Source organism: Diaporthe batatas (genome assembly GCF_019321695.1).
Source record: "Diaporthe batatas strain CRI 302-4 chromosome Unknown Contig00001, whole genome shotgun sequence".
Lineage (NCBI taxonomy): Eukaryota > Fungi > Ascomycota > Sordariomycetes > Diaporthales > Diaporthaceae > Diaporthe > Diaporthe batatas.
Window position 1 is genome coordinate 503,873 of NW_025408548.1, and position 24,179 is coordinate 528,051.

The following is a 24,179-nucleotide window of genomic DNA, read 5'->3' on the forward strand; positions in this document are numbered from 1 at the left end:
GTTAAGTAATTATAAATACTATATTTATTTAAATTATTATTATTATATATAAACTTAAGTTTATATATTTTTAAAAACTTTAATTTATTCCTTTATAGTTTATTCTTTATACTTTAAAAGTATATATTTAAATATTAAAATATTTAAATTATTTAATAGATTAATATTAAAGTATTTAATAATTTTTAATATATATATTATATATTAAATAAAGTTTATTAATTATTTAGTTTTGATAATTTAAACCTTTAAATACTATTTAATTACTTTTAATTCTTAATTTTATATACTTTTTTAATTTTATTTATTATTTTATAAACTTTTAGTTTATTATTTTAATAATAAAGAATTAAATAGTTATTAATAAAAATATTATAATAATAATCTTTTATTTATTTTAAAAGAATATATTTTTATATTAATTTATAATTTAAACTTTTAAAATATTAATATAAACTCTTTATATTATAAGAATAATATATTTTAATTATATATTATATTATAAAACTTTATATACTTTTTAATTATTTAAATGTATTTAAAAGTTTATAATAAATAAAAACTTTATTAAATTAAATATTAAAAATATACTTATTATATTAAATTATATAATTTTAAGATTATATTAAATAATAAAACTATAATAATTTAAAATAACTTTATAATAAATATTATTATATATATATTTTAAAGTATATTTTATAATTATATATCTTTATATATATATAATTAAGTCTTATTATATTTTAAAACTTATTTTAATTTTATTTATATATAAATATTTATTTAAATAAAATAATTTATTTTTAATTAAGTTTTTAACTATTTTTATACTTTTATTAATTTACATATTTAATTTAACTTATATAATAGGTTTAAAAGTTTATTATTAAATAATTTTATAGTTTTTTAATTATTTAATAATAGTTTATAAAGTTTATTTTTATATAATTTTACTATATATATAAGTTTAAGATTTCTTTAAATTATTAAGTATTATTAAATTATTATAAATAATATTATATATAATATTTTATTCCTTTTAAATATAAAGCTAAAAGATTTATAATTATAATTTTATAATTAATTTTTATTTAATTATATTATATTATTATAACTTTATTTAATTTCTAGCCTTATTTAAGCTTTTTAAAGCTTTTTTAATTTTAATATCTTTAAAGGAATTAAAGCTTTATATTCTTTAATTTTAAGTTTAAAATTCTTATAGATTTTAATATACTTTAAATTAAGCTTATAATCCCTTAGTTTTTCTAGAAATATATTAACTATTTTAAATATTAATGATTTCTTTTTAAAGTAAAAATCTATTTTTATATAGTTATAAACTTAATTATTAATAGCTATTTCTTTTTTTATTTATAAGCTATTAGAATTATAAACTTAAATAATAGAGTGTAGTTACCTTATCTAATAATCTCTTAGTTTAGTGGGCTGAATAACTGCTTTTAAGTAGTTTTACTTATAATATAGTAGAGCTAATAGATATATATTTGCTTATAAAGTAGAGTTAAAACCCTTAAGAGAATAATAGCTTTTATCTTTACCTATTTTAATTAACTTATATTTATTTAAGTTATATAGTAATATTATATATAGTGCTTAATAGCGTTAAGATTAAGTAGTTTATAGTTTGTAATAGCTTTAACCTTTAATAAGCTAATAGTGCTAGTTTAAATAGGTACGGCTTAGTGTATTAGCGCTAGAAGGTATCTTTTAATAATGAATAGTATTATAGATAGTAATAGTAAATTATAAAGTTATTATAAAAAGTCTTATATAGTAAACTTAGCTAAATTAATTTTTAAAAAATATATTATATTTTATTCTTTTAAAACCCTAACTATTTACTTCTAACTTAATAGTAGAATTAAAAATATAAATAATTTATATAATATTTTATATATTTAATCTTTTACTTAAAGTTATTTATTAATTAAATATATAAGTATTAAAGAAAAGAAATTATTTATAAATTTTTAAAATATTAATATATTTATTTTTAAAAGTATTATAATAAAATACTTTTATATTTTAATAATATTTTTATAAATATTAACTTACCCTTATTATTAGTTATTATTTTTTTATTTTAAAATAAATAATTTAATTAAATTTAATTATAATAAAGAATTAATTTATATAATAATAATATTATTAATATATTTTTATTAAAGAAGAATCCTTAACTATTTATTAATAACTTTATTTTTAAGCTTAATACCTCTTTTAAAGTTTTTTATTTTAAATTAAAAGCTTTTATACTTTAATATTTTATAATTAAATTAAATATTTACTTTAAACTTAATAATTAACTTTTAAATAATAATTTCTTATCTTTAAGTTTATAATAAATATATTTAAAAACTTTAAATTTAATTAAATATTATTTAAAGATAATATTTTACTTTAAATATTTATTTAAATAAAATCTTTATTTATTTTTATAATAATTTAATTAAATATATTTAAATATTATTATATATTTAATTAATTTATTTTATTTTATAAAGTATAAAATATAGTTTTATTAAATATAATATTATATATATATAGTATATAGTTAAGCTTTAAAATCTATATTAAGTAAATATTTATTACTTTATATTTTATAAAATACTTAATATAAATATATAACTAAACTCTATAATTATATTTATAATATTTAACTTTATAAATTTTTATAATAAATATATTAAATAATTATATATATATATATATATATTTAATTTAAATAAAGGTTTATAATAAACTTATATACTTTTCAAAAGTATATTAATAAAAATATTAAGTAAACTAAACCTTTAATATTTAATATAAAAGTATTATATAATTATTTTATAAAAATTAATTATAAAGATAAATTACTACTTTACTTATATATAATTATAACTTTTCTAAAATTTACTTTAATATATATTTTAATAAACTAAATAATAACCTTTTAATTAATATACTTTATATTATTATTAAGTTTATAAATATATATTAATATATATTTAATTTAAATTTTTATCTTTTATATTATACTTTATATATAATTATTTTATAGAAAGAAAATATAAAAATATTATTATTTTATTAAATCTTATAAATAATGAGTTTATATTATATTTTATTATATTTATATAGTTTTAAAATATAAGAAATATATCTTTTAAGTTTTTATTTAATAATATTTTATTATAAAATATATTTAAAACTTATTTTTAATTACTAATAGTTATAATATACCTTTAAAACTAAATAAAAGTTAAATAAATTCTATTAAATATATTAAAAGAGTATTTTATTTAATCTTTAAAAGCTTATTTTAATATAATCTATTTAATATATATTAAAATATAATATTTATATTAAATATATAATATATTATTTATTTTAACTTTATACATTACCTATATTATTACCTTTAAAATATTTAAATTAAAATATTTAACTTTAATATATTAAAAGTATTTTAAATCTTCTTTTATAAATAATAATAGTATAAAAGTACTATATTAATACTTAAATTAAAAACTATAATTTTACTTTACTTATTAAAATACTTTAAACTTAAATAAATAAAAATAATTTATATTTAATAAGTATTAAGTTTTAATAATATTTTAATTATATAAGAATTATATTTTCTTAATAGTTTTAAACTTAAATATATAATTAAATCTATAATATTATACTTTAAACTTAAATAAAAGAACTTTTAAAATAATATTTATATAAAATCCTTTAATAATAACTATATTAATTAATATTAAATATTCCTTTTAAAGTGCTTTTATAATATTTTATTATATTTTAAAATACTTAAATACTTTTTAATATTAAAAATATAGTTTCTATTTTAATTAATTTATTAAATTTAATTACTTAAAATAAACTAAATTTTAAAACCTTTAATTATTAATTAAATAAAATACTTTATAATTATTAAATAAAATACTTTAAAAAGTTAATAAAACATTTTGTAAATAGTTAAAAATTTAATATACTTTTAATATTTTAATTAATTAAAAGAAGTATTTAATTTATTAAAATATATAAACTTAATTTACTTTTTTATTAATAAAATTAATATACTTATTCTTTTACTATCCCTTATTAAAAGCTTAATATATAAATTAACTTATTTATTAAGTTATAAATACTTATAAATCTCCTTAATTTTTAAAGGTATTAAATTATTCTTTTAAATTTTACTATTTATTTTAAAGAACCTTTAATAACTTACTTTATTAAAATATAATTTTTAAAAACTATTTATATTTTTATTTAAAAATTTATAAAGATATTAATAAAGTTTTTATATACTTTTCCTTTATATTAATTCCTTAAATTTCCTTTTAACTTTAACTATTTAAAGATAATAAATATTATAAATATAATAAGTCCTTTAAACTTATCTACTTTTTAATATATACTATTTTTAAACTATTTATTTAAATTAAATAAAATTTAAATCTTTAAATTAAACTTATTTTATATTATTAAAGTTTAAAATATTTAATTAATTTAAATTAAAATAAATTAAATATCTATAATATTAAAGAAATCTTTTATAATAAATATACTTTTAATTTTAATAAGTTTATATATTTTAACCTATTTAAAATCTTAAATCTAATAAATATCTTATTTAAAGAGGTTAATTTCTTTTACTCTTATTATAGTTAATATTATTTAATATTTTTTATAATAATTATTTATATACTTACTTTTAAAAGTATTAAAATATTTTTAAATATTTTAATAAATAAATAAAGTTTAATAAATTATTTAAAGCTTAATATTTTATTTATATAAAAATAAATAAATTTAAATTAATGATATAATTTATTTAGTTTTAAATTAACTATTAATAATTAGTAAATATAATAAAACTATAAAAGATTTAAATTATTATTTATAATACTTTATAAACTTTTTTAATAACTTTTATTTAATTTTTAAGTTTAATTAACTTTAATTTTTATTTATTAATTAATATATTAAATTTAAACTATTTAATTATTTAATTAAAATATTTAATTTAAATATTAATTTACTTTTAATAAAAGAATATTAAATATTATATATTTTAAAAGGCTTAATAATATATTATTAAACTTAAAGAAATTTAAGTTAATAATATTTTATATTTCTTTAAATATAAAATAAAATTAAAATTAAATATATTATTTTAAAAGCTCTTTCTATTATAAAAAGTATTATTTTAATAAAAATATATTTAAAGTTTTTAAAAATATATTAAATAATATAATTTATTTATTTTAAATTAAAAAATATTTAAATAATAAAAAAATATACTTAAAAATATATATTTTAAAGAAAAATTAAATTAAAGTTAAACTTATAATTATTATAATTTTAAATAAAGTATATTAAATAAAGTAAATTAATTAATTATTTAATTATAAATAGTAAGTATAGGAAGCCTATTCTTATAGATAATAGAGCGTTATAATAGGTGGACCTAATTAGTTACCCACAGCTCGATACATTCTTATGAGTTACTCGACGGATATCCTTTCCTTTATGGTACCTCGTGCGCCTGCAACTCACACCGTCTGCTGCATCACGAATTTCCACTTGAATGTCCACTTGTATGGAGATACAGGTGAAATCCCTCGATCTCACTCCTGGTCTGTGATGACTGAGAACCCCGATTTCTCGGCATGAGCGCACCTGCACGTCTAGTATGTAATGTGACTTGGGTCAGTCAGAACATCATCAGACAGTGTCTGCGAAAGACTGCATCTTTTAGCATTTTCCCGGCGAGAAGGATTCGAAGACTTCGATGTGCCACATGCCATGTTGCCTTACTTTTATCCCGAATACCCTAGGGTAGGCTCCATCCCCGCTCAGAACTTTCTGCTTCCCTTCTGTGCTCGGATGAGGGTGCTTGAGAATACTGTATCCTGCGAGATATAATTTCTGGGCAATGAGGTTGGGTTTTGGGACCTTGGAGCCATCAGGCAAAGTGGAGTCTTCTTCAAGTTTGACTTGGCAAGGTGGGACAGTTCTAGGTACCACCAGCCTTTGGCCAAGTATTTCGCGATATCTTAGATTGGCATCCGGCTGCACCCCACAATTCAAGCAGATCCTGTAACCAATGATCCAAATCCTACTGAAAAAATTTGGAACCTCTTGCCTAGGCTTCAGCCCTGCTGCCTAGATACCAGATACACGTTGCTAGTCATGGAATACGGGCTGGGCCGTTCATAAATGGACTTGAGGGTGGGTGCGAGATTTTATCAGAAAGAAACGAATATTGAACCAAGGATGTGAGCACTATACTGTTGTCACCGGCCTCATTGCATTAGCTAGCTCTTTAGATGGTTAGTAATCTCTGGATGATCCCCCTACATCTCCACCGATTGGTGTATACAGTGAGATCCACAGATGAGCCGGCATCCGCAGCCACTTGCTCCCGCTGCAACTCAGACGGCCTATCGTATTTCTACCACTTTTATCGACACTGTATGATTTTTAAACGGTGGGTCTTGAGCGTTTACCACTGTATTAAAGCGCCTGTATGTCTTCGGGCGTATGCGGAATAGAAGCAAACCCAGATAGATGTGTCTGGATAGGCAATGATGGTATTACAAAGGATCATACTTAATCTAAAGCGTTCCGACTTTCTTACGGGAGTAAATCACACAGCAATCATGGACAAATGCCGGTCCAACAGGTACGCACGTATGAACTTTGCAGGTAACTCCCAATGACACCAACATTGACGACAGAGCAGTAGCACCTGTATTCACTGTTTTCAATTCAAGGGGGCGACACGAGATGGTGCATTGTTGTAATTTTGTCTATCAGGAACTTGACTAAGGTGTCTCAGCTGTATGGGCTCCTACATATTCACTCGCAGTGTGTACATCTGTCAAAATCAAGCAAAAGTCTGATACCTAGGTAATTTGTCTTCTAACTTATGTGTTTGGACCATCCCTTAAAACTGAATCACGGATCGATAATGTGCTTTGCCAGACACCATTGTGTCTGGATTGATCAGAAATTTAGCACAGGCTCCACGTTTCACTGTCTACGACCTTGAACTGAGGGCATCACTTACCATAAGCCTCCTGTGCCTTATCCAGAGGAAAAGTTTGGACAATAGAGCTGACACCATGGCGAGCTGCAAACTCGAATGTCTTTTCACTGTCAGAGGCATTGCCCGTGGGGCAGGCCTGAACCGAGATGCCGTATTTGATCATCTCATACGTGTCGATGGTCACATCTCCGGGAATTGCCAAGATGAGAAGCTTCCCGAGAATGTTGAGTCCCTTGATCAACGGGGTCATGGCCTCAGCACTCAGCGCTGTTGTCAGGGCTGCTTTGGCGCTTCCGAGATTCCGCAGCGCCTGGCCTGGGTCACCGGCAGAGGCGTCAATGTAGTACTCACTGGCTCCGAGCTTGCGCGCGTCGGCTTCCTTTTCTGGGCCACGTGATACCGCTACCACCTTGAAGCCCATCTTCTAAACAGGTCAATTCATCTGACACTGGCATGACATCAATGATATCTGACGGTACGAAATTTTCCATCCAAACACTCATCTACTACTTCCGGCTGAAATAGACCCACACCAATTTTCTTTCTGGGCCTAGCACTGTCTACAATGCAACATAAGGTCTTGCCACTGATACGCATGTTGATGTCCACATCACCTTTCATGATTTCCCCGTCCTCATGCCGGAATCACCAAAGTCCTGCCCCCACTTCCAAACCTTTCTGTCCATATCACGCCTGACCAATACTGCCACCAGCAACATGACAGAGCCAAGCACCCAATCACAGAGACCCTTCCAGAGTCCACCCCTGACGCTGGCACCCAGAGAACATGACATAAGACACCTTGTCTGAAAGTCACTAGTAATGAGTTCCAGCCCATTTTCCAACCCCTCGATACTCTTCCTTGCTACTTCATGAGGTGTTTGACCTTTATCTGACTCCTCAAGCATCTTCGTAAGATCAGACTTTATCTCATTCTCAGTCACTGACGATTCGGTAATGATGGTGGCTGGAAATATCGTATGAACCTTTATTTGGGGCAAACCTGGATTCGCCCCAGCATAAAGATTCATCTCTTGCGAAATCGAGTCAGAGAGGGAACGTAATGCAGCTTTGCTAGGGTTGTATGGCGCGTATCCTGCAACCCCATAAAAAGCAAGGAGCGACGAGGTGAAGATGATGTGTCTGGGAGCCAGACTCTCAGATTTGGTTGGTGAGGTTGTTGATTGAAGCTTTGATTGAGGATCAGTCCTAAGCCATGCCCTGAGGATTGCGTGCGCCATGTAAACACTGGTGAAATAATTGTTGTCCATGTGTGTTTTGAATTCCGAAACGTCGGTATCAACGAAGAGTGTGGGATGAGCTATTCCAGCACAACACCATACAATATCTGGCGGTTGTCCCGAGTTCCATTTGGACGTTTCGGCGATAACTCTGGCACACGTCTCAGGTGCTGTCAGGTCGGCGCTGATATGGTGAAAGCGCTGTGTCTCTGGTGATGCTGCTCCTGAACTGATGTATTGGAGAGCATGCTCTAATTTCTTGGCATCTCTCGCCACGATTACAACATTGGCCCCTCTCTGGGCCAGCTGGTGCGCTGCTTCGCGCCCCGTGCCTTGGGATCCCCCTGTTATTAAAACAGTCTAGAAACAATCAGCAACCGTATCATATGGCTGCAGGGGTTCGGGACTAAAAGATACTCACTCGCCCATTGACAGGAAATGAATTTGTAGAGATTGATGCGCCCATGGCAGGCTGTCAGTGGATTTTAGTTTGTCGCCAGATATCACACTTGTTTGAAAAGGAGACAAGGTTTTGTGGGTGACCCTGGGACTTGAAGGCATTGGCAACCGCTGCGAAAACCTGTCCTCCACTAGTCCCAGCCGATACCGGAGTAATCCTGGTATGCAAATGCTGGTATGCATCGATTCTGAAGTCATTGACGGGCATTCTGCCCTTCTTTCCACGGATTGACTACACACTGCTGAAACCAGCAACTGTTCCATAAGTACTCGCCTGTTCGCTTGATTGCCAAAGTCTGAGATGGATGCCCAGGCCGGCGGCCAGAAGGCAACCACCAGCATGCACGTTGTGTAAGCCGCTCAATAGCCGAGATCATGTATGAAAGCGCACTGTGTGCCAAATAGGTGACGGCAGGGCAATATGTAGAGGGAATTTTGAGACCTGCTCCCACCACTCACAGCCTTGTGTCACCTCTTGTTTGACTGGCGCAGACCAGCTGCCGGTTGGAAGCACTTGGCGACAACCGACATTCCCAATTCGCAATGCCTAGGTATGATCTCTTGTTGTTCATTAAAGGTCGGATCATGGGACCTCAACTAGGCTACACTCTAAAGCTAGGCACAATCAATTAAATATGTAGGCTCGTAATGCAAAATTCAGCCTCACTTCATGCACAGTGGCAACATCAGTTTAACACCACTGAACCTCTCAAGACATGGTGCATAGACTTAGAGATCATACAACAGACTTGTCATGCAGGCCATTCAGCTTGCGAAGACAACCAACTGAATGAATGCAGTACCTAGGTACAGCACAGGGGGGGTCTCTTTACGCAGATGGCTCTGCATTCTGACCCGTCAGAATAAGCACCACCCTCCATGGGTTACCAAGTGGCGGCCACGGGAATAATAATGTTCGCATTACTAACTATCACATCTCAAAACTATAAATTGTAAGACTGTGTGAACTGATGCCCACTGGGCACAATGGGCTTCTACAATCGACATGTTGTGTGTAGACCTGTAAGACCGGTCAGCTTGCCAAGTCGTGTCTGCCACAGTTCGAGCCGTGCCACATCATGCAAGAAGAACGAGGTATTCGGCACCCATCATGTGCCCCCATACCGGGCAACCAGGGTCGCATGTCCTGTAAGCATGGCTTGACGCACACAAGCGGCCCGGGGATCCGTTCGAGTGCTCTGGCGGAGAATCTAATCCCGTGGGACTTTCACAACAAGTTGATGAGATCTACATTGATGAAACATTTTGGTTCTTCGAGTTGTTCAAGGGCGCCATGACATCGACCAAATCAGGATGCCCTCGCCATCCTTCTTCGGCAGACCATCCCGGCCAACAACTCCCTTCCCTAGGACAATTTCTCCGTGGTTCTCAAAGCCGTTCTTGAGGTAAACACTTTGAGATGTCTCCGTCGTGGCCTCCAGCCAAATCGGGCACCCGCTAGTCCTGGTTCGCTCTTGCAAATCCTTGATCAATATACTGGCGAGGCCTCCTCGTTGAAAGTCTACTGCTGTGCCCATGATGAATATATACCAGTGCTTTTGCTGCTCTTCTTTTGAGAATACCTTCTTTCTAACGTGCTCGGTAGCAGGAGCATACTCGAGGCTAGCACGCTGCAAAGGAGACACCTGTTAGTTATGTGCTAAAGGCCAAAGGAGTGAGAAAGAGGATGAAGTGCCTTCAAAAATCCCAAGCCCATGTTCCAGAGCGCAGGCAAGAGCCCTGCCTTCAAGAATGTCCACGGATTCTCAGCCGATTCATCTGGTGGCATGAACACACCGCAGGAGCCAAAGTCGCCTGCTTCGACAAACAGGGCATTGTTTAGCGCGCACTGGGTGAAAAACCCGCGGAAAAGCTTCTCGCGCAACACTTCGCGCTGAGCCGAGTCGAAGGTATGTAGAAACCATGTGTAGACTGGATCAGCGTGGAAGGCAGGCATTAAGACCTGGATGGTCCTCTTCATGCGTTCTATGAGGGAACAGTTAGTATTGCCTTATGTCGAAGACGGCATCAGGACAAGGGAGTCAGACCTTGGCTACCGGATGTGACTTGAACTGCTTGCTCGGTAGCCATTCTGGACGAAGGTTTGGGGGAGCAGCAAGCGGCTTGGGACTGCATGGCCATGAGAAGATGCGGGACAGTACACGCCTGAGAGGTGAGGCTGGTAGAGACGCGTTTGTCAGTGGTTTGGTCAAAGGAAACAGCCCGTTGGCTGCAAGCGTCACATGGAAACCTTGGAAACACCCGGTGAACGGGCCCCGGGTTCTGATTGGTCATCTCACCGTTGACTTAGCGCCCTAGGTACATCCTAGATGCTTATGTACATGAAAGTAGCTGAGATACTCCATGTCGTCCAACAGTGTAAAGAGTCGTTGCTCCTTCATCACTTCACATGCATTTACAGGTCCAATGTGAGGGCTCAGTGAGCACTTTGCAGGCTCAAGGTGACTCACTCAGCCGCTCTGGCGATCTGCAGGAGGCTTCCTGCGATAAGAACCTTGGTTGGAGGCTGGTGATGATCTCTGCTTATTTAAAAAAGGTGTCTGCAGAAAGGCTCAGCCAACATGTTCATGCACACACCTTCCAAGGCTACTTGGCTTGGCCAACTGCGGATAGCCCCTCGATGGGATACCTCTGGCGATCCATTCACAATGCATCATTGATGCCGACGTACCTTGACACACTTCATCACGCCAAAATATCAGACCATATTCCTGGCTCCACGAGTTGGTCCCAACCAGCTGGATTCCGCTAGGCACTTCCGGTTGAACTTTTTCCTTTTCTCTTCAACACACTTTAACCAACACAGGACAGACACAGTGCCCAGCCCTCGATATCCCAGAGGCAGCAACTATGTCGTCAACTGCCAATCTCAGCGGTCCAGCTCTTGACCCGCCTGATGGCGTTGAGTCCGACTTTAATGACACAGGCCAGCATACGGTTGGATACGTCGTCGCAATCCTCGGTTTTATAATCTCGACCATGTCAGTGCTGCCCCACCTCGCCAACAGGGCCAATACCTAGGATAACAAGCGATCATCTCGAGGTCTGCTGAATTTGGAATCGAACGTCATCAGTGGAATGTTCGCCTTGGAGACCTTTCGTGGTACTTTTATGTAAGTAGCCCCAAACAAGTCTTGGTCGATCAACACTGAGAAGATAAAGAATATATACGTAGCCACACTTATCTATGGAACGGCAATGATGTGCCTAAAATTGTCAATACTTTTAAGTTGGCAGGATCTTTTCGTGCCGAAAGGAGTGCGCAATGGATTGTATTGGGCAATTCAAGTCTTGATATGGAGTAACGTTATGTTCTTTGTGAAGAAGCCGAGCTTCTTGCAGCAATGGAATTCGCTTTGAGCGCCTCTCTCGCACAAAGCCCAACGATGATGGAAGCGTCGTCGACAAGAATCGTTTCCTCCTCGGGATGGCACCCAAGGTTCCTCTCAACAGCGCCGACAGCAGCGTGCGTCTAAGGCAGGAAATCCGCCTACCCGTCTATCACAACAACCGAAGAGGTAGTGCGGGAATTGATGTCAAAGATGGGGGCAGCACCCTGGCAGACTTTCTCGCACATGCAAGGGCGGACCTGGTGGCAGTCTTGGGAACAGGGTCAGATCCAGCTGCCACTCGGCTGGCCGTCGAGATTGGCGCGCGTCTACTTGGAGTCCTGCTGCGCAATGGGGAAGAAGTTGTGATATCAAAGTCGCTATTAGAGCTGGGCCCCGACTCACTTGTGGCAATCGAGCTACGAGCGTGGTGGAAAGGTGCTTTTGGATTCGACATGGCGGTACGAGGCTCAGCCATGTGCCCACGTACTGTATTCTCTTTCCACTGTTATTGGCACTGTATTTCTTCAGACGCTGGGTCTTGAGCGTTTACCACTATATAAAGGCGCCACGTACATTTTACATGTATGGGGATTAAAAACGAAACCACTTGGATTCGACATGACCGTGCTTGAGATGCTGGGGATGGGCACGTTGGAAGCCCTTGGGCGGAAGGCTGTAGACGGTTTAAGAGCATTATATGGATGAGAGTTGAGACTAGGGATTATCTAGTACAGGTATATGTCAACGATTGTACTCATATGCCACACATAGGAATGGAGTGTTGTTGCCAGGTGAGTCATGTGATGGTACGGAGTACCTAGGTACTGTGAGCCTAGGGGAGTACATAGGTACCTATATAAGGCTTACAACCACATATGATATATCCATCAAAGGAAAACATATCAAACCACAAAAAAAAGCTCTCACACACATCCACTCTCCTTTAAAGCAACATCAGAGATGATATCAATGAATTTGCACAAGTCAGAGGTGGTTTACAAGCTGGTAGTTCAAGAGTACATATGTAGCTAGTGCAGGTGGGACGAACATCAGCCGGCCAAGACCCGGCCCAACTCGGACTTAACACACATGACCAGGACTTGTGTTGCACACGTCCAGCTCATCCTACACAGAGTAAGGAGCACCTCCAAGCATTCTAGCACGCTATTGACCCTTCCCGACACACATAAAAACAAGATATCCCCTCCACCAACCCACAACCTCTCCATCCATCCTCAGCCCGTCAAACCACCAAAATACATCCAGCAAAAGGGTCTGGCCGGGGATTGAACCCGGGACCTCGCGCAATGAGTGATTAGGGTGTTCCCTAAGCGCGAATCATACCACTAGACCACCAGACCAGTTGTTGTTGTTGAAATCCATGATTTTGTGGGATTCATGGAGGCTGTGCAAGCTTGGCGGCAGAGAGACCCTAGCGTGGCGGGTCATGTGGGTCTGTGCGTTCCAGCTGATTGTCCTAGGGTACATTTTACTCACATAACTTCAAGTTTTACCTAACTTTAAATACACTAAAGGTTTTTAATATATCCTTAAATATAGTTAATTAAGTGTTAGGGAGGATTAATATTAAAGTCTATCTAAGGAATGGCCTGGATACATGCCTAGATAAAGTGGTTAATTAGCCCACCATGGTGATATAATCCCATTGTTGGTAGATGCCAATGAGCGGTGCAGGGCGTGAATCCTGCTTATAGGTCACAGCTTCTACACATTACATGCTGGTTTGTACAGCTGCAAACATGATCCGATAAATGTCATGTTGTGGTCGCCGTTCTAGCTAAATGCACGAGCAGGGACAAGCGGACAAACTGGGGCCTTGCAAATGAAATATAATCTGTGGCACTATTCGCATTTTTTTTTAAAATGCAAACTGGGGCCATCCAAGCAGCCTAAAAAGACACAAGTCCTCCAAAGGCTAAATATTGATTCTGCCCACGGTAAGGCACAATCGCATGCAAGTGTTCAACTGGAAACGTTGGGGGCTGAGGGGGCCAGGGGGCGGCATTAGGGGCATGCCACTTAGGTACAGAAGTGTAGATCAATGGGTGCACTCTTCGAAGAGATATAACACCGGCCTGTTGGGAAAAGATGTTACACAGCAAGTGTGTAGTAAAGTTTTGTAATGTATTTTTTGTAATGTATTTTTCCTTTGATTTAGGGGCCATTATTATAGAGGACTACGGACTGAGCTTAAAAGAGGGAGAGAAAAATAAATACATAAACATCGTTGAGGGTCCAAGGCACTCTATGGATATCAAGTACACAAATACAGATAGAATACATCTACTGCTCCTATAACCTGTGATGGAAAGGCAGCCAATGCAAGCCCGACTGCTTCCATATCAATGGATACAGGAGTGCATCTGCGGTGTTTTCTAGGCAGGATGTTCTATAGATACTTATGGCAAGTATGCTGCTTTTTCCCACTGGTTGCCACAGCATTTTACACATAGCGATTCACACAGCCCTTAGAAGCTTGAGCGTGGGGGCTATTGTCCAACATTGTACGTCATTGCTGCCTGATGGGACAGGATTAAATTCATGAACACTCCCTCCCTATTGCGCTTTCAGATCTACCACAACTTTTCATTTCCTTTGGCTTATCTCTGACAACATTTGCTCCACTCCTGGAGAAATAACAAATGCACAATGAGACTCGACACTATTTTCACCTGGGTCCCTCTGCTTATGAATGGTGGCCTACTTCTTGCGATGGTCACCGCAACCGCCCATCACGTATTTTACTCAAAAGTTGACAACTCTATTTTTCAAAGCTCAAATGAACAGGAGTGGTTTATCCGCATTGGCACAGGCCTTGCCTTCATTGCAAAAACCTTACTTGCAGCTTTGGCAAGCTTGGCCTATACACAGTTATTACGGTATACCGTGAAGAGTAAATCGTTTACCTTGTCAGGGTTGGATTCCCTTTTTTCGGCAATTCATGATGTGTGGGAGTTTTCAAGTTGGGAAGTGTGGCGACATGGCTTTCCACTGATTTCTATTGCCCTGCTGATTTGGTATGTTCAAGCTACTTCAATATTTGCTGTTTGCACGTTCTTGTCACCACCTGCTAACAAATTTCCTGATTCAGGATTGTCCCTTAGTTGCTGTTTTGACTCCAGGAACCCTTACCGTACAAGAGGCTGCTCATCCAAAAGAGGTAATTCAACACATGCTCATACCTTCCATTAACTATAATGCCGTCAAGCATTTTGCGTAATTAAGTAGTGGACCTGGGGGCAGTAAGGGGACTTATCTCATAGGACCATCAAACCGCCTCAAGCGGTTGATAGCTGCTGTAATGTCGCAAGGATCCATTCTACATCTCGCGGCCCCCACAGCCAACTCATACTTTTCTCTCGAATTCTTTAAGCCATCAATCTCCTACAGGCCATCCAATACAATAACGGAATCGGATATAGGAACCGTAGTTAGCGAACTCCAATCTCGCATTAGTGGATCGACCACCAAATACCTTAGCTTTATACTAGGGTACAGTTTAGATTCAGTCAACTCTACAGGCATCAAAGAAACAGCTTTTAAGGGGTTAAAGGAAAGCTTTTTTAGAAAGGGCAACGATTTAGAGACTTTAGATAGAGTGTCGTTCAATCATTCAAAGCTCTACATCGTCCTACCTAGTCTCAACACGAACTTAACTACACTAATAGGGAGTAGCTTATATAATACATCATTCCAGTTAAGATTTACATTTCATAACAGACAATAAGATACAAAGGTCATGAATACTACCAGACTCAACGGTATTAGTTTATATGCACAACCTACTGTTAACTATAACGAAAACCTAGAACGGCCTAACGCACTCTATTATACCGCTTAAATAATTTATATAATTTTACTTTTATTTTATATATATTTAAGAGTATATATAATACTTTTATATAATAATATATAGTTTCACTTCTATTTTATATATATTTAAGGATATATATAGCGCCTTTATATAATAGTAAGTACTTAAAACCTAACACTTAAAAAGAATATAATACTAATAATAATAGTTATAATATAATAGGTGCTTATAACCTTAGCCTTACAACGTATAGATAAGGCTAAGGGGTACTATTTTAATGATAGCGTTAACTAGAATCGTGGATAGAAGTAGCCTATAGTCGCCGCGAAGGAGTTATATAGCGAGACTAGGTTTAAATATTTTATATTTAATATTTATAAAAAATATAATATTAATAATTATAATTATAATATAATAAATATAATTAAAAGATATTATTTAAATAATAATATTATATAAAATATTATAAATAGTTTATAATAAAATATAATAAATTTATTTTCCTTTAAGTTTATAAGAATATAAGTTTATAAATTATTAAAATAATTTATAAAATAAATTAATTATTAAAATTTTTAATTAAATAGTTTAATTTATTAATAGAAATTAAATAAACTATTTTAATAATTAACTTTAAAATTATAAGTTTAAATTTTATAACTTAAAACTTTTAAATTAAATAAAAGAATTAATTTAAAAAGTATTTAATAGTAACTTAAAATAGGTTATATATTATAGTAGGGTGTAGGGAAAAAAGAGTTATATAGAATTTTTAGTGAAGGGTTTATAAAAGAAGTCTTCTTCTTATTACTTTAATCTTTTTTTTAAAGGAATTAACTCTACTCTCTTTCTCTTATTCTTAAGAATTTTCTCTATTAGGTAATTTTTATCCTTTATTCCTCTTTCTAAAACTTTCTTTCCTTAAGACCTACCTATATATTAGTCCTCCTATAAAAGTTAGGTAAAGTATTCCTTTAAAGCTATTTATATACTTTAGTAGTCTATTTTTAATATATAAAGAATTAATTAATTATAATATTATAAAGGTTTATTTAAAAAACTTAATTAAACTAATAAAAACTAAGATAATTATATTAAACTTCTATTTTATTTAAGATTTTTAAACCTTCTATTTACTATATACTAATTTAATAATAAATAATTAAGCTACCTTTAACTAATTATAACTTAATATTCTATTATCTTAAAATTACTTCCTTATTTAAATAATTCTAATAAACTTTAATAAGCTTTAAATAAAGAATATAATAATATAAACTTATAAACTATTAAAATAATTAATAAAATAAATTAGTTATTATAATTTTTTAATTAAATAATTTAATTTATTAATAATAATTAAGTAAGTTATTTTAAATTTATATTTTTATTATTAATAATTATTAACTCTTTAATAATACAAAAAAATATAATAAAAATTAAAAAAAAAGAATTTAAAGTTTCTTTATAAAAGAATAATGAAGATATACATAAAGTTATTAAAGACTTTATGTATAAACTTTAGGTTAAGGAAGAAACGACTGGTTATATAGTGTTAAGGAAAAATATACTGTGGCTGAAGCCCTAGATAATTTATATCTCTATCTTTCAGGCCCTAGGCTAGTATCTTGTCGGCCGGATTGATCGGGGTGACAATGAGGGAGCTTTCGCCGCCACCCGAACACAAAGAATGAGCTCCATATTTATGCAGACACAGGAATTACACAGAATTTCTGCGAGTGAAGAGCCCTTATCCATTGCCAACATGAGTATGGTGGCCGCCCTAGAGCAGGTCTTTACCAACGCCACTTTGAGTCTATTCAGTGACTCATATTTTCTGTGAGTTTTCCTCATGCATAAGCATCAATGGCCCCCTGTTCTTGCTTCCTCCACCTCAAAAAGCCTAATCGTGCCCGATAACAGCGACAATAAGAGCAGTGCCACAGCAAGACCTCTCCATATATTCACACCTCAGTCCTCATATTTGTACAGACCTAGCAATCTTCTCATCGCGTACTGCAGCTCAATATTTGCAACAACATTGGTAGTTCTCGAGGGCCTTTTCTTCATCGCCAGAGCTGGCTCGAAGACGTTCGACACATCGTTTTCCACTTTCTTACGTACAACGCGGAATACCGAACTCGACGCATTTTTGACGCCGTCTGAATCAACTGGCGCTAAGCCATTGTCAAAGATCCTTGCAAAGACTCGCCTGAGGCTCCTCGACCCTGGAGGCGGGACAGGAGATAAGACAGACGAGAACGATGTGTCAGTACCAAGGACGACTTTCACGGTTGTCACTGGCGGTGGTGATGTGGATCAACGTGTAGATGATTCGGTCCACCATACTGGAATGAGCCAGACAACAGTCATCGACGCGGCAGACGTCGATTCACTGTTGCTTACGGATGATGAGTCGTACTCACCACCGCACCCAGACAATATTGCATTGGAAACTAGTGCCAGCCCTGTCATATCTGCTCAAAATGAATGAAATCTTCAGATTTGATTTTCATTCTCGCCTCTCAGAACAGGAAATCAAATAATGCACTGATGTATACCGGAGACAAACGCCTATGGGGACAATTCGGAGAGTTAAATTCTATGATTGGTCTGAGTGCAGAGTCATATGGTCAACAAGGCGTTGGCGTTAGGGGTTCACAGAACCACGGGCGCTCCTGATGAGTGATGGCATTCGAGTTCTTTTTTCTGGGACGGAACAACAAATGCAGACTAGAGCACTGTCCACAGATCCTTCTGCAGATTGGTTCTTCGGGATGGTAGTGGCGCGGTAACACAGACTCACTGACAACGTCATCAAATGACCCCGTAGGAAGACGAGCTACATAATGACCATGAGAATATACTCAATGATCACACGTTTTATTCAAAGCATGTTAACTTAATCTATACATAAGACATGCAAAAGTATGTTTTAAAAAAAAAAGGGAAGAGAGCAATGGCGCGTCCCTGGTTCCATTTCCAACTAAACCGCAAAATGACTTACTCCAGTGGTTGGTATTGGTGATCTCCATACGAGTTTTGTCGGCTAATTAGGCGAAACGGGCGTTCTTCCGGTAACCGGTCTGGACCAGCGTTGTTGATAGAGTATTTCTTACACAATGGCGAGACCAGATAAACCGCTATCGAAGACTCCTTTAAGATACGTCTAGACTTCGCTCTATGTAATAAGCGCTTCATAAACTAAAAACCCTCAAGTCGAGACACAATTTCTTCTTAAAAACCGTAATATCTCATGAAATGGGGTTCATATTTGACTGGAAACTCTGCCCATCACGTCCATCCGGATCACTCGTCTCATACGTTCAGACCATTCAAATAAGAAATACAAAGGGAACCGGAGAGAGCAAAATTAGAGTTCCCGAGAGAAATAACAAAATCAAAACTGAACACGTCGACACACCCTAGCCGCACAACGAGTGTGCATCCCAGGCGCACAAGTACAGCAAGATTTCTCCACTGCTCCATCAGGCCAAAACTCTTGAAGGATAATAAGTTATAAAATAAGATTGGCATCACAAGTAGATGAAGCCTGCATATCATTCAGACATTCAATCTCGCCATATTGTCCGCCAGTTGGGCGTCATCGCCATCGTCAGCACCACCTCCCAGGAACCACGGCACGAGTGTTGCGATCGCGCGCTGAATTCCAAATAGCCGCCTTCGAACACTAGTCATGCCGAACCATGCGGCTGTTCCCCTCTGCACAGGGCGTCTTCGGGGAGCATTGCGCCAAGGTCTCAAAATCCGCCCCGGCAGGCTCGCCATGCCGACCCACCCGGCCGTACCTCTTCGTACAGCGCCTCGTCGGGCATCATGGCCGCCTATTAATACGCCTTCGCCTCTTCCAGTGAGCCGAGTGGGTTTTACACCACGCATCTCAACATCTTCTAATGGTGGTGGGGGTCTTATTACAGTAGGGTCAGCCCTAGTAACCAGTTAGTAGCCTGCCTTGGGTGCTTGTCTATTTCTGTTTGAGATGGAGGGGGGGTTGGTATTGATTCGCGATTGGGTTTCCGGGATAGCATATAACTCTACTGAAAAATTCAAGCTATGCAGAAACCGCGATCCGGGATACGCACGGCGGTGGTGGAGGGCTAGTGAGGAGCTCTTGAATCGAGGTCCTCCCCTCTTCGTCAAAGTTCCTGCCGACCCTTGTCATAAGAATTGCTTGTAGCTGCAGCATCGTAGGTCGGTCGGCCGGCTTATGCGCCATGATCCAAGCAATTGCCATGCGCAAGCCCCTGTCGTAATGATCGAATGATTGGTCAAGGACAATGCCTCCGTACTATGATATGACGAGGGCATTTCAGTATCTTACGGTGACTCCCTGGCGGTTTCTCCAGCTCGAGTCCATCATACGAGCGGCGAGGAGGCCCTCCGTAGTAATGTGGCTTACTTACCGTGAAGACATCGAAATCATTTTCCAGCAATCCCGAAATCGTTTGCATTGTGCCCTCTGGCGGTTTGTCGTACATGTTTTGTGTTACGAGACTGACCAATAACTGCAGTAGAGTGAGTCCTAATCAGCCTGGATGGTAACAGTAGAAGGCTGTGAACTTCTGTAAAGTCTTACAACTCCAATCTGATACAAGTTCGTCCACCATCCAAATCGTCCAGCTGTATCATCCAGTGCAAGCATGGATTCCAAGTTATGAATGGCCTCCCATGCTTTCGTGAATTGTTCCTGCACTATGTTAATGGTTAAATGTATAGCGGAAGAGTAATGTGCACTTGAGCAGTTCTACTTACGGGTGTGTGTGTGCCCGGGTTTCCAGCCAATCTGCTACCCACTGCGTTCCACCTGAGCAAACGGATTCAGCTTTTCTTCTTTTCGAGTTCCAAACAAGATGGCGGCTGCCACATACCATCTTTCGCCGTCGTTAGGGAACTTTTGAGCTATTCCTAGATCTCCAATCTGAATTATGTCAACTAAAACATCTGACAGGTTTGCCTTGGGTCTCTCTCCTCCTGACTTCGATCCCCGTGTTTTAGGACCCAGACCGTCTTCATTGCTGCCGAGTGTCCAGAGAAATATATAGATCTGAATATTGTTTGAAAACCCACAGGTTTCGGGCTAGGTCACTTGATAGGGTACCAAAGTAGGGTATGTTGAACAATCTTCGAAGAACTGTGTTCGAATTATGTAAAGGTTTGCGAGTTGGAGTTCCTACTCTGGAACCGGCACTGCTGTGTGGTACTGTGTTCTTCTGTTGGATAATGCAGATCCCATATTGGGGGTCAAACTTGGTGGAAATCCTAAGGAGATAATATAAACTTATAATCACCTTAAAGATAGGCACCTCGTCGTGAGGATGTGAACCCGGATCCGTATCATAGTCACCGATCATAACTGGGATGTGACTCTTAATGTATGCTTCCTAGGAGAAAACAAAGATGACTCACCGTTATTGTAATTGATATCCAGGTTTACTATAGCGTCATCCCTTGGGGATCTTGCACTGCCATTTTGACGCGTAGGGACCAGTTCCTCAACAAGCGGTACTACATCACCCCATAAGGCATCAAGATTGCCCGACCAATAGTCTGGGTACGACATGGCGATACAAGCTCGGAACACTGTCGTTGCTTTCAGTATGATTCAGTGAATGGGACCAAGACTCAGACTCTTCACTCACGGCAAAGAAAGACACTCCATATGTCGCTGCTCTTAAGCTGTATCTTAGGGTCGCTTAGCGAAATCTTGCGTAGAAGCCTGTCGAGTGTACCATGTTTCCTAATACCTCGCGCTCAGTACGACTATTATAGAAATCTAATTATGTGTATTGTGTACATGAGTCAGTACATAGAACTTACATAAATTCCATCAAGTACATGTTTGGGTCGTCGTAATAGTTCTCTTCATCCACTGCAACATCGTAACCGTGTATGAACTGCCTCTGAATGATATGTCTTGCTCCAACCATCGCCTGGGAAGAAATGGGCCAGGTTAGCCATCGAGCTGCAAAGTTGAGCCAATTGATATTGTGACAGAGAAATCTGAAAGCGACAGTGCACTGAATATTGTGTCCGCATTCACTTACTCTCATCAACTCTTTCTCCTCAAGTAACCCATCTTCATCGTCATCCTCTCCCGACGTGTCATATTTGGCCACGACCTTTTTTGTTGTACCATCAGCCTCGTCCATCTCGAACAGAACGGCCGTCCCTTGGGTCCCCGCGCCGAGAATTCTGAGGAATCGCATTCCTAAGGGAACCAGAGCTTCGGTCGTTGGGTGCGTGCCGTCTTGGAGCTCTGAATCTAGTCGGCGACGGACCTCAGCGGCGATGTTCCGAGACGGATTCATGTGATATGGCTGCCGGGTCACGTTCTCTGGCGTCTCAATCTCGGGAACGGTTTGTTTCCTCGGGATAGGGATCATAGTGAACACTCCGCGGAGGAGTTCTGGCGCCTTGTCTTCCAAAGCTCGCCATACTTCCGGATGACCTTGGTGAAAGGCATCGTAATAAGAATGGCTATGATTCAAGCATGAGCAAGGAGGCCGGGTTCTGGGGTCTGTCAGTGCAAACCTACCTTCTCTGTAGCTGTTCTCGGAGTACCGCATCGACGCGGTCCCGTGGTATCATCGCCGGGTCTACGTTCGTGCCTCCTTCCCCCACTGTACCAGGTGTTGACATATTGTGTGAATCCGTCAGTATCACTGAGTTGGCGACATTAATTGGTCGTTGACGAAACAGTCCACGGAGTAATGCATTAGCAAGTTCTGGCTGTTCGGTATAAAAAGTCGGTTACATAAGTCAGTACATTGTTTGAAGACTAGAGTTTATTCCGGAAGTAGATTAGGTAGGTTCGGTACTAGTTAGAATGACTGAAAACAGCATCTTCCATTCAATCGCTCGCTCCCTTTGTGCTAATTATGGCGCACAAACAGCCAATTGAGCGAATTAAGAGTCCACATCAGTAACTCCACGTGGTCGTGGTGACCTCCAGCCGTCGAGAATCTGGTCCATTTCGTCGAGCCAGCGTTCTCTATCTTCAGCGCGCATGTTGAGATTTTCCCTACTCTACATACCCTTCCCAGACCCCTCACGAGCAACGAAAAGACCAAGTCTAATAGCATATAGAGGTGGAGCTCAACCCAACAAACGTAATAGTAATCAATGTTATTAGCTAAATAGGCGCGCTCATTACCGGTACTAACCTTAGCTATATTAGGACCTTTTTCAACCACTAGCCAATAATATATATAACCTACATCTTTAATAGTACTATCCTCCTTAAATACATCCTTCTATATTTTATAAAGCTTATAGTTAATACCTTCTTCTTATAGTTTTTTATTAATAATATTTAAAACTTAATCTTAATCTAATTAAATAAACTATTACTTAAAACTTTATATACTACTACTATTAACTTAATATATTAACTAAATAACCTAACTTTCTTAATAATAATTATTATTTAAACTATTATTAAATAGTAATTTCTATTAAAATTTAATAAAAAAGTTAAGTAAGTTAATTATAATAAGGTTATAAAAATATTTATAAGTGTTATTTAAGTATATAATTTAATATTTCTATTTCTTAAGCTTAAAATAAATTAGGAGGAAAGGGTAGAGTATACTACCTTAATAAATAAGTTTAAGAGATTAAGGAAGTCGGGTGTGAACCTGGCTAATATTGGTGCGGAGAGGGCCAAGGCTTTGAAATTAGAGAAGATTAGGTCTGGGGGAGAAGAGTATAATAATGAGAAGCCTGTAGATGTTAAGTATGTGGAGAGGGAGTATGAGGCGGTGTGATGCACGACTCGACCAAGTCGTCCTTCGTCATCCGAACCGGCCAGTCGTTCACTTCTCAAGCAGAAGCAATAGTTATGCCCCGCAAGAGGGCCTACACGCCCTTGTTATATCCTTGGATTTCGTCTTGGCTTTACCGGAGATTCAATAAGCAGTACGGACGCAGCCCACGACTGGCGCTATCAGAATTGAGATTAGCAATGTTGGAATTGATTGATTTGGGAAGGCCTTTGTGCGTCTCCGCAAGCAATGCAGCAAAAGTGGCCAATAATAAAACTTCAGCTGGCCCTTAACTAGAGATCGAGGATTCACACCCACAAAATTAGGGGGTACACCCATATAGGTACACACCCTATATGTTAACGTTAACTTACACCACTACTTCGCTATAGTTAATATAAAAGTATAGTTATTTTCTATATATCTATC

The 24,179-nt window shown here is 36.2% G+C and overlaps 3 protein-coding genes across 3 annotated transcripts; all 3 read right to left on the reverse strand.

The window, feature by feature from the left end:
* Window positions 1-6,976: 6,976 nt before the first annotated feature.
* Window positions 6,977-7,499, reverse strand: KVR01_000616 (uncharacterized protein; the record flags this gene model as incomplete). The annotated part of the gene is made up of 2 exons (XM_044786161.1): window positions 6,977-7,026; window positions 7,100-7,499. 2 exons carry the CDS (start codon window positions 7,497-7,499, stop codon window positions 6,977-6,979), a joined length of 450 nt encoding a protein of 149 aa, XP_044650565.1.
* Window positions 7,500-7,695: 196 nt separating this feature from the next.
* On the reverse strand, window positions 7,696-8,785 carry KVR01_000503 (uncharacterized protein; the record flags this gene model as incomplete). The annotated part of the gene is made up of 2 exons (XM_044792072.1): window positions 7,696-8,679; window positions 8,741-8,785. The coding sequence occupies 2 exons, from the start codon at window positions 8,783-8,785 to the stop codon at window positions 7,696-7,698; spliced, it is 1,029 nt and encodes a 342-aa protein (XP_044650452.1).
* Window positions 8,786-21,800: 13,015 nt separating this feature from the next.
* On the reverse strand, window positions 21,801-22,370 carry KVR01_000790 (uncharacterized protein; the record flags this gene model as incomplete). The annotated part of the gene is made up of 2 exons (XM_044785909.1): window positions 21,801-21,917; window positions 22,032-22,370. 2 exons carry the CDS (start codon window positions 22,368-22,370, stop codon window positions 21,801-21,803), a joined length of 456 nt encoding a protein of 151 aa, XP_044650739.1.
* Window positions 22,371-24,179: the final 1,809 nt, after the last annotated feature.